At 40.3% G+C, this 12,058-nt stretch overlaps 1 protein-coding gene and 1 pseudogene across 1 annotated transcript in view; both read left to right on the plus strand.

Annotated features, from left to right (window-relative positions):
• The window catches only part of LOC138165364 (metalloprotease TIKI2-like), a 235,966-nt gene extending 224,377 nt beyond the window's left edge, over positions 1–11,589 (plus strand). Inside the window, exon 7 of the mRNA XM_069093624.1 lies at positions 11,011–11,589. Within this exon, the coding sequence (XP_068949725.1) occupies positions 11,011–11,227 (217 nt within the window). The 3' untranslated portion in view covers positions 11,228–11,589. The remainder of the gene's footprint in view (positions 1–11,010) is intronic.
• Positions 5,348–5,709, plus strand: LOC138165206 (COX assembly mitochondrial protein homolog pseudogene; annotated as a pseudogene).
• Positions 11,590–12,058: the final 469 nt, after the last annotated feature.

Genomic DNA, 12,058 nt, shown 5'->3' on the forward strand with positions numbered 1-12,058 from the left:
CTCTTCCTCTCCCTCTCCCTCTCCCTCTCCCAAAACTCAGTGATTTCTTGATTTGTCTTGATGATTTAGGGCAAGGCTTCCTTCATAAGGTGCAGGAATCAACAAGGAGAAACTCAAACTCTATTCTGGATCTGATTCTCATTGACAAGGAAGAATTTGTTTCTGGGGTAAGGATGTCAGGAAATTTAAGGGAAGTGTATACATAATCCTAGATTTTGTGAAAACACAAAGGAAAACAATTCCATTGAGGAGGAAGAATGAGACTTGCCTGAAGGGACCAATGTGGTTGCACAGGGTACTCACCAAACAGCTTATATTTTTAAAAGAACTGAACAGAAGATGACAGAAAGGGCAGATAATCAAGGATAAATATAGAAGGCCTGGCAGGATCTTGTACAAATAATGTCAACAATGCTCAAGCTTAGCGTGAGCTGAGGATGGAAAGGGAAGCTAGATAACAAAAAAAAAGCTTTTTTAATTATGTTGGGAATAAAAAAGAGGGATCAAAGAAGGGATAGAACATTTGCTTAGAGTTTATTGGATGATAACAACAGAGATAAGGCAGAGAAGGTCAGTTCTTCTATTTCCTTTCTATTTTCTCTACAAAGGAAAAGGACTTTTGCATTGGAAATGACAATAAAAATGACTAACAGGGAACTGATACCCAAGATATGTAGGGAGATAGGAAGGGAGCACTTAACTTCCCTTAGGGAATTCAATTCATGTGGTCCAGAAGAGCTACATCACCCTTGGTCCCAAAAATAATGGGCAGATGCAATTGCTGAGTCAGTCAATGACATTTGAGAGATCATGGAAACCGGGAGTAGTACCACAATATCAGAGAAGGGAAAATGTTGTCCTGATTTTCAAAAAAGAAAAGAAAGAGATCAGAGTCTGCAACTCTAGGCCAGTGAGCTTGACTTGGATTCTCGGGAAATTTCTAGAGGAGATCATTAAAAATGATTGGTGAGCATCCAAAGAAATAGTTCCCAAAAGCTAACTGGGCTTCGTCAAGAACTGATTATGGCAAATTAAAAATTAAACTGATAAAGGAAACACCATGGATAGAATTTACCTAGATTTCAACCAAGCCAACTATTTCAACCGAGCCAACTATTCTCATGGGGAGTTATGGCTTAGACAGCAACACAATATAATGGATTCAGAACTGATCAGGTGCCAGATCCAAAGGGCAGTTGTTAATGGTGCCATGTCAACATGGCAGAAGGTCTCCAGTAGAGTTCCACAGGGATCTGTGCCTTGAGCTGTTTTAATCTCTTTATTAGTGATCTGGATAAAGGCATAGATAGCATGTTCATTAAATTTTCAGATGACTCCAATTTGGGAGGTATTATAAAAACAGGGGAAAATACAGTTAGGATCCAACTAGCTTGACTACCTAGAAGATTAGGCTGATTTTAATAAGATGAAATTCAGTGGGGAGATATGTTGAGTCTTGTACATGGGTAACAAAATAAAAGCAATGTCATATGATTAAGGCAGGGGAGAAGTGGTTAGGTAATAGTTGTTCTGAAAGAGGTCCAGGGGTTCTAGTGGGACCACAAACTCATTGTGGGTCAGCAGGGTGACCCATATTGGTGGCCAGAAATGCTGATGTGAGTTTGGGCTACATTAAGAGTAGGATGAGCTTCCAGGAAGGAGGTGAGAGACCTACTATGCTCTGCCCTCATCAGACCCCTTCTGGAAGATTGTGTTCAGTTCTAGACACCATGGAAGAATATCAATCAGCTGGGGAGTGTCCAGAAGAAGGCTTTGAGTGCATGACACAAAGATCTGTTGATGAACCTAGACGTGTTTAACCAGTGAAGAGACTTTGTTGGGGATGGGGACTGGAGGAGGAGAAGAGGCAAATATAACTGTATTCAAGTATTTGAAGGGCTGGCCATATTTAGTCCATTTGGCCCTAGAGGGCAGAACTTGGATGGAAGTAAATTCATGCTTGATATCAGGAAAACCTTCCCAATGATTGTTGTTGTCCAGTCGTTTTCAGTCATATTTGACTCTTCATGACCCCATTTAGAATGTTCTTGGCAGAGATACTAGAATGTTTCGCCATTTCCTTCTGCACTTCATTTTACAGATGAGGAAACTGAGACAAACAGGGTTAAGTGACTTTCCCAGGGTCACACAACTAGTGTCTAGGGTCAGATTTGAACTCAGGAAGAGGAGACTTCTTGATTGCAGACCTGCACTGTATCCATTGTGCCACCTAACTGGTTATTGATGTCCGGAGGGGGAAACTGAGGACTAGGGAGAATGAAGTGATTGCCTAAGATTACATAAATATGTGACACAAATAAACTCAGATTCTCTGACTCCAAAGACAATGTATTTTTCACCTTACCATGTTGTCTCAAATGAAAATAATCCTGAAGCTTTCAATCGCAAATGGGCCATGCCTTGCAACAAAGTTCGAATGACTCGTTAGCTGGTCTACTATAAGAAGGACAACCTGCTCAGGTGTAAGTTGGCCTGGACACCCTCGGAGGCCTCTTCTACCCAGAGATTCTGCATGGCTGATTCAGATTTCAAAGCCCCAAGTTCAGATTCAAGGCCTGGTCTTCCCAAGAAATCTCGTGCCAAGGACATATTTCCATTTGGGGGATGACTTCAGACTAGGCTCAGACCACCCACAGCCTGCCTCCCACCACCCAGCGAAGGCTGCTCACTTTTCTCCAGCGATGGCCCGTCTCCACTCCCCGTCGAGAAATCTCTCCCTCCCTTTAACCTGGTGCTCAGCACCTCCCTCCCCGGTTCAAACACAGAGGCTCGTGCGCGCTCGCGCATACACACACACACACAAAGGCACACACACACTCAGAGGCACACACACACACACACACACATCCTCCTGGAGAGGATGACACGCTGCTTCTCTTCCTGCCAAGCTGATTCCAATCAGGCGGAAGGCAGGGCTGGGGCTAGATGAGAGAGGAGCAGCACATCTTTAACTCATTAGATGGGAGAGGGGGAGAACACTTGGAGGAGGCACTTCAAAGGGCCTGGGGGCACTGAGGCGCTATCATCGGACCACTGTCCGTGGGGGTCTGGGGCCTCAATGGAGCAGGAGAGATCCAGGCGCTCCTAACAGGCTTCCTTAAACCTACAGGTCCTTGGACTGGAATGTGTCCTGGAGGCTGTGGATTAGTACAATTCCAAGGACCAGATGAATCAAAAACCATGGAATTCTGAGTCTGAACTAAGAAAGCCCTGAGAACACAGAACAGGGAATGTCAGAGCTGAGAGGAAGCTCAGAACAGGGAATGTCAGAGCTGGGAGGGCGCTTAGAACAGGGAATGTCAGAACTGGGGGGGAGCTTAGAACAGAGAATATCAGAGCTGGGAGGGAGCTTAGAACAGGGAATTTCAGGACTAGGAGGGTGTTTAGAACAGGGAATAGAGCTTGGAGAAGCCTTAGAACAGGGAATGTCAGAGCTGGGTGGGAGCTTAGAACAGGGAATGTCAGAGCTGGGGGCTCTGGAAATCCAAAATGCTTCCTTTCTGAGCCTCAGTTTGTCTCAAACATGGGTATCATAACACTCTGCATATTAACAGGGCTGTTGTGAGAAAAGAACGCTGTGTCAGTGTATCAGTCAACACTTCTTTGCTAATCTCCAACAATGTGCCAGGCACTGTGCTCCATGCTGGACATATAGTGACAGAACTGAAACACCACCTGCCCTTGAGGAGTTTATGTTCTATAGACAAAACAATGTACAAACACATATGTAGATGCAAAGTACTAACAAAGGAGAATTTCGTGGTGGGGAGAGATAGGTATGGATCAAGAAAGGTCTCCTGGGGCTTAGCCCAAGTAAAATACTTTGCCAAGCTTATGGTGCTGTGTAGACATCAGCTATTAGTATTAAAATATGAAGATGATGAATTTGGAGCCAGAAGAGTTCATCTGGAGATTATCTAGGAGGTAGAGCCAACATGGTGGAGAGAAGACAGGAAGTTGCCTGAGCTCTCCCCAGTTTCCCTCAGAAACAACATTAAATCAAGCCTTTAAACAGATTCTGGAGTGATAAAACCTACAAAAACAGATAACTTAGAAGGGCTTCAGGAAAGGTCTGCCTCACTTGGGGGAAAGGGGAGCATGGCCCAACACAGGCAGGGTCTGGGCAAGCCAGTGGGAGGCTCTTAGCCACAGCAAGATCAGCAACCAAGGCCACACAGTTCTGGCTCAGGAGGTCAGTGGCTCAGCAGGCCAGCTGTGAGGCCTCCAGCTCCAGCACAGCAGGCAAACTGCCAGCCCTGGAACCCAGAGCACAACAGGCGTGATGAGGCTGGTCCACCCCAGCACAGTGAGCAAGCCACCAGCGTCTGAGGCCCTGGCACAGAAAGTCAGTGACCAGGCCCCTGGCCCCCAGCACAAGAAGCTTAGGATAGTGTCTCCTGTGCCCCAGGAGCAGAGTTCAGCTTTAAAAGCCATGAAATAGGCTAAAAAATGAGCAAAAACCAGAAAAGAGCCCTGACCATAGAAATCTACTATGGCAACAAGGAAGATCAAAACACAAACTCAGAAAAGCACCACAATGTCAAAATGCCTACATGTGAAGCCTCAAAGGAGAATGTGACTTGGTCTCAAGACCAAAAGGCCTCCTTGGAAGAGATCAGAAAGGATTCTAGAAAACAAATAAGAGAGGTAGAAGAGAAATTGGGGAAAGAAATGAGAGTTATGCAAGAGTTAAGAGCTTGGAAAAGGAGGGATAAAAATTGACTGAAGAAAACAATTCCTTAAAAATTAGAATTGGGAAAGTGGAAGCTGATGATTCTATGAGACATCAGGAATCAGTCGAACAAAATCAAAAGAATGAAAAATTACGATGAACAGGTGGACTTCAGAGAAACCTGGAAAGACCAAATTACTAGTATCAAAAATGAAATGGGTGAATTCATCATCAATGAAGAGGAAATTAAAGCAATAATTGGGAACTATTTTGCCCAACTGCATGCCGATAAATCTGACAATCTAAATGAAATGGGTGAATATTTACAAAAATATAAATTGCTCCTAGATTAATAGAAGAGGAAATAAAATGCTTAAATAACCCTGTTTTAGAAAAAGAAATTGAACAAGCCATAAATGAACTCCCTAAGAAAAAATATCTGGGGCCAGTTGTATTTACCTGTGAATTAAAGAATGATTAATTCCAATACTATATAAACTATTTGGGAAAATAGGTGGAGTCCTACTAAATTCTTTCTATGATACAAACATGGTGTTGATTCCTAAACCAGGAAGAGCCAAAACAGAGAAAGAAAATTATAGACCAATCTCCCTAATGAATATTAATGCAAAAAATTTAAATAAAATTTTAGCAATGGAGACATCATTGCTGTCGCTGCTGCCGAAGATGGAGCTGAACCAAGCAGAAGACCTTCATCTCAGACATGTAGAAAAAGATGTTTTGATTCCTAAGATTATGAGAGAGAAGGCCAGGGAGAGGTGTTCTAATCAAGTGCAAGACTTCACCAAATGCTACAAAGACTCTGATTTTCTTATGGTGGTAAAATGTCAGAAAGAAAACTCAGCATTAAAAGAATGCTTAATTGCTCACTATAAAAACCCAGATTTTTATGAAGAATGCAAAATGGAATATTTGAAGGGAAGAGAAGAATTTAGAAAAACTGGAATTTGTTCTAAGAACAGGTTAAAGAAGCTTTCTACCAAATTTTAGCAAAATAATTAATTATGAATAATTTTTTACCCTAATTCTAATGGCAAGGGCACAAGGCACAAGAAACTAGTATCTTTGGTTTACCCCTTTACATCATGGAAATATTTTTGTTGTTTGAAATAAATATCATTTATATATATATATATGTATATATATATATGCATATATATATATTAGCAATGAGATTACAACAATTTATCACAAGGATAATATACTATTACCAGGTGGAATTTATACCAGAAACGCAGGACTGGTCCAATATTAGGAAAATTATCAGCATAATTGACTATATCAATAACAAAACTATCAGAAATCATATGATTATCTCGATAGATGCAGAAAAAAACTCTTGACAAAATATAGCACCCAATCCTATTAAAAACACTAGAGATCATAGGAATAAAAGGAATTTTTCCTTAAAAGAGTAAGTAGCATCTATCTAAAACTATCAGCAAACATTGTATGTCATGGGGATAAGCTAGAAGGTCTCCCAAAAGATCAGAGGTAGAAAAAGAATGCCCATTTTCATCAGTAATTATTCAATATTGTACTAGAAATATTAGCTTTAGCAATAAGAGAAGAAAAAGAAATTGAAGAAATTAGAATAGGCAATGAAGAAACAAAGCTATCACTCTTTACAGATAATGCTATACTTAGAGAATCCTAGAGAATCAATTAAAAAACTACCTGAAATAATTAACAACTTCATCAAAGTTGCAAGATATAAAATAAAACCACATAAATCTTCAGCATTTGTATATATTACCAATAAAGTCCAACAGTGAGAAATTCTATTTAAAATAATTGTAGGCGATATAAAATAATTGGAAATCTACCTGCCAAGACAACCCAAGAACTAAATTAACACAATTGCAAAACACTTTTCAAGAAAATAAAGTCAGATCTAAACAATTGGAAAAATATCCATTGTTCATGGGTAGGCCAAGCTAACATAATAAAAATGACAATTCTACCTAATTTACTTATTCAAGTGCCATCCCAACCAAACTACCAAAAATTATTTTATAGAGGTAGAAAAAATAACAAAATTCACCCAGAAGAACAAAAGGTCAAGGATTTCAAGGTAATTAATGAAAAAAAATGCAAAGGAAGATGGCCTACTGTACCACATCTAAAACTATTATGAAACAGCAATCATCAAAACTATTTGGTATTTGCTAAGAAAAAGAGTGGTGGATCAGCAAAACAGTTTAGGTACACAAGGACAGTAGTAAATAATTGCAGTAATCTGTTTGATAAAACCAAAGACTCTAGCTTCTGGGATAAAAACTTATTTTTTGACAAAAACTGCTGGGGAAAGTGGAAAATTAAATTTAAAAGTTTTGTGCAAAGTCAATGCAACCAAGAGTAGAAAGACAGCAGGAAGCTAGGAAACAATTTTATAGCCAGTGTTTCTGATAAAGGCCTCATTTCTAAAATATAGAGAGAACTGAGTCAAATTTGTAAGAATACAAGTCATTCCCCAATTGATAAATGACCAAAGGATATGAACAGGCAGTTTTCAGATGAAGAAATTAAAGTTATAGACTATCTATAGTCATATAAAAATGCTTTAAATCACTATTGATTAGAGAAATGCAAATGAAAACAACTGAGGTATCATCTCACAGCTATCAGATTGACTAATATGACAGAAAAGGAAAATGATAAATGTTAGAGAAAATTTAGGAAAATTGGAACACTAATGTATTGTTGGTATAGTTGTGAACTGATCCAATCATTCTGGAGAGCAATTTGGAACTATGCCCAAAGGGTTATAAAATTGTGTATACCCTTTGATCCAACAATACCACGACTAGGTTTGTATCCCAAAGAGATCATAAAAAAGGGAAAAGGACCCACATGTACAAACATATTTGTAGCATCTCTTTTTGTGCTGGCAAAAAACTGGAAATTGAGGGGATGTCCATCAATTGGGGAATGGCTCACCAAGTTGTGGTATATGAATGTAATGGAATACCATTGTGCTATAAAAAATTATAAGCAGGTAGATTTCAGAAAAACCTAGAATGACTTCCATAAACTTACTGAGTGAAGTAAGCAGAACCAGGCACAGTAAAAGCAACACTGTACAAAGATCAACTATGATTGACTTCGCTCTTCTCATCAATGCAACAATCCAAGACAATTCCAAAAGACTCATGATGGAAAATGCCATCCACATCCAGACAAAGAACTATGGAGTCTGAATGCTTATCGAAATAGACTATTTTTACTTTTGCTGTTGTTTTTCTTTATTGTGTTTTTCCCTTTTGTTTTGATTCTTCTTTCACAACATGATTTATGTGGAAATATGTTTAATATGATTGTACAGGTATAACCTATATCAGCTTGCTTTCTGTCTTGGGGAGGGGGAAGAAAAGGAGGGAGGGAGAAAAATTTGAAACTCAAAATCTCATAAAAGTGAATGTTAAAAAAACCATCTTTACATATAATTGGAAAAAGTAAGATGCTATTAAGTGGGAAAAAATAAAATAATAAATACATATAAATGAAAAGAGATCATCTATCTCAACCCTCTCATCTTACAGAGGAAAGAACTGAGGTCTGGGGCGGGGAGAGGGAGGATTTGTCTAAGATCATACAAGTGATGTAAATAGGATTCAAACCCAGGTCTTATGACTCCAAAGACAATGTATTTTTCATTTTTCCATGTTTCCTCAAATGAAAACAATCTGAGAGCTATCAGCAGTTAATGGATCATGCTTTGAAGGAAACTAGGGATCATAGGAGGGTGACCCCCCCCCCAGATCCATAGATTCAACTCCAGTCTTTCTTTGAAGCTGCAGACCCTCATTACCAGCTGCCTTTTGGATATCTCTCATTTGATATCCGTTAACCATTTCAAGGTCATGGTGTCTAAAAGAAGACGTGTTATCTTTTCCCAGAAACCATCCTTTCTTCCTATTTTCCTAATGACCATCAAGGTCATCACCATCTTCCTCTCAGTCCCCCACCCACCTTGTTATCTTCAGTTCCTCACTCTCAGTCACCCCCATGGCCCTTTGGTTACCAAATCTTGTTTCTAACCTGACACCATCTCTCATATGTATCTTCTTTGTTATACTCATAAGACAGCTGCCATATTTCAAGTCCTGATCACCTCTTGCCTGGACCATTGCAGGAGCCTTCTAATTGATCTTCCTGCCTCAACTGTCCCCTCACTCTAATCCATCCTCCAATCAGCTATTAAAGGGCTTGAGGGGTGGCTTGAGAAGTGGGGGAGACCAGGAAAAGGGTTCTGTAGAAAGTGGGATTTGAACTCCTTGTGAAACTAGAAGCTGGAGATTAGGAGGGAAACCACTCCAGGCGCTCTGTGCAGAGACACGGAATTGTACTCTACACAGCTTGTCTGTACGCAATCATTTGTATATTGTTCCCCCCCAACACACACCCATTAGAATATGACTTTCTTGATATCCCCAGTGCTTAGCACATAGTAAGTGTATAATAAATGTCACCTGTCCACCTGGCTTTGACTCTAAATTCTCTCTTGTACATTCTGTGTGGTCTTAGGCATCTCTCTTTTGAGCTTGAGTTTCTTCATATGGAACTTAATCAACTAACAAGATTTATCAAGCACCAACCACGTTCCAGGCATTTTGTTCAATAAGCATTTATTGAGGGGGTTAGAATAGGTAAACCCTAAGTCCCTTCCAGTTCTGAATCCTGTGACCTCTTTCCACTGAACTGGTTTTCTGTTATTGTGACAGTGTTTCAGATATTATAGGAGGATGGCCATTTTGTATCTGCCCACAGAGTAATTTTATAACTGCTTGTAGTACTGTTGGCTCACAGGGCTTCTGACTCTTCTCAGCCTCCAGAGAGCAGGGACCTTCTCTACTTTGTCCATCTTCATATTTGGCAACATCTGAATTATAATCATTCATTTATGTTCAGTCCCTTATGATTTCAAGGTATTTTTCAACCGTTCGCTCATATGACCCCCTTAACAATTCTGTGACTAGGGAACAAAAGAAAGTATGATTATTACTGGTTATCAAATTAGATAGAAATGGAAACATAACTCTGCCAAGGTCATATCACTAGTAATTGTCAAGATGAGGATTTGAACCCAAGCCTTCTGACTCCACATCCAGAACTCTTTGCAATATTGTTGGATGATTGATTTATTAGTTGGATGGATAGTATCACTGAATGGATGACTAGTTGGTTGGTTGACTTGATGAATGATATAGTGACTGGTTGGTTCATTAGATAGTGGTCTCTTATTTGGTAGAATGGTTGGTTGGTTGGTTAGATGGTTAGATGAATGGTTTCTTGGTTATATTTTTGGTTAGTTGGCTAGATGATTGGACAGTTTTTTGGTTGGTTGTTTCGGTGGATAGTTGCAGGTGGGCAATTGATTGGTTGGTTGGATGAATGGATAGATGAATGAGTGGATTCATGGATGGATGGATGGGTTGATGGATGGATATTTGCTTGTGTGGTTTTATGGTGATTTGATAAGGACTGGTTGGTTATATGATTCATTGGATAGATGGTTGGGGTATTATTTGAATAGTTGTTTCTTTAGTAGCATGGTTGGTTGTATTAGAAGTAGAATATAATGAAAAGTCTGATAGACCCAAGATCATGAGAGACTTGGGTTTCAATTCTAGCTGTTTAGCTATGTGGAAACCATATCATATCTCTAAGCCTATTTTTCTCACTCAAAATGGGGATGTTATACCAGTCTATCAAAATCATCAATCACTCATGCAACTAACCACACAACCAAGGTTTTTATGCAAGGATCCCCAAACTTGAAGTCAGAAGCTCTCTCCCTGTTGATCCCCTTCCTACATGGATGTCCTTGTACATACCATCACTTCTGTCTTTTGGTCTGTAGTAGTAGCATGAGTAATAGAATAATACTTCCCTTTCAAGGTTATTGTAAGGGTCAAATAAAATGACATATGGAAAGGGTTTGGCAAGCTTTCTGACTATATATAATATATATAACTATAGATATAAAATTCAGACTATATATTCAGACTAAATATATATAATATATAAATACACACACGTATGACTTCTGCTACTACTATCATTTTTGTTGATGGTAGAATGAATAAATTCATTCTTTCCTATGCCTCTCTTTTGCAATCTGCAACAGGAAGAGTATCTCCCCCATCCCCTTCCCCCAACCCTATCCCACCAATGACAGCCAGTGGCTATGGAACCTTCCAAGGTCTGGCAAAGGGAGGGATGGGAGGGAGCTTTTTCTCAAAAGATGGGCAGTCCCTATTGAACTGAAGGCATGTATTTCTTTTTCCTTCCAGTACAACCACAGTGTCTTCCCCATCCAAGGCCACCAACGGCTATGACACCGCCAAGCCTCCCACTAGGTTTGCCAAACAGCTGGAGCATCGGCCACCACCAGCCCCACCAGAACCCCCAGGGCCTTCCAGGAACTCAGCCTTGGTTGCCTCTCCCCTGACTTCCTTCCTTCTCGTCACGACTGGCACCATCCTCCTGCATATGGTGGGGCCATCCTGACTTCCATCAATCCCAGGTGCAATAGCTGGAATAGACTGTGGTAATTTATGAATTGATTCTGAGGGTGTGGCCATCCTCCCCTGCCCCTGGGAAGTTCCTGGGGATGTCTCCCAGTATCCCGGGAGGATTCAGGCCTCCTGGGGAGGGTTTGACACATTTCTGGGAAACACTAAAAGCTTTCTCATGATACTGACTTACATCTTCTTTTTTGTAGAAGGATCTTAATTTCCCCTGGTACTATGGGGCTTGTTTTGTAATATATTTGTCCATGTTTAAAAAAAGCATATTTATTCTATGATAAACTTATTTTTATGATGTATATGTTAATAATACACTTATTAAACTGTATTGCCGACCACCTAGCTAAATGAATATTTCCTATCTGTGACTTTAACGTCTTCCTCCCTAAGGGTCCAGAGCAAGCTTTAGATTGGGTGAGGGCAGTCACTGTTTGTATTTTGCCTCCCCCAGGGACTATGGGATTGAAGTGGCTGCCCACACTCTATGGGAACTGGAATGACAGATTCTCACATGACCCATGGTTTCAACCAAATGTCTGGGAGGATAAATGTTAGAACCCTCAACCCCCAGCCTTGGGAAATAGCTGCTCCCAATCAGGGTGTTGGGCTCGGTGGGGTGGGCAAGGGTTCCTTGTCCCATCACTGGGAAGACTTTTGTTCATGCATATGCTGCTATTGTAAAAGCCCAGAGCAGTCACTGAATTCACTTTTGAATTCACCTGGGATCCCCAGGCAAGTGATTTGACCAAAGCATAGAATGAGTGGTGTTCCTTCAAGTGGCTGTGAGGCAATAAGCTGGTCCAGCCATCAA

This window comes from Petaurus breviceps, unplaced genomic scaffold (assembly GCF_028583685.1).
Source record: "Petaurus breviceps papuanus isolate PSGF00001 unplaced genomic scaffold, PetGlider_PUasm1.0 208, whole genome shotgun sequence".
Lineage (NCBI taxonomy): Eukaryota > Metazoa > Chordata > Mammalia > Diprotodontia > Petauridae > Petaurus > Petaurus breviceps.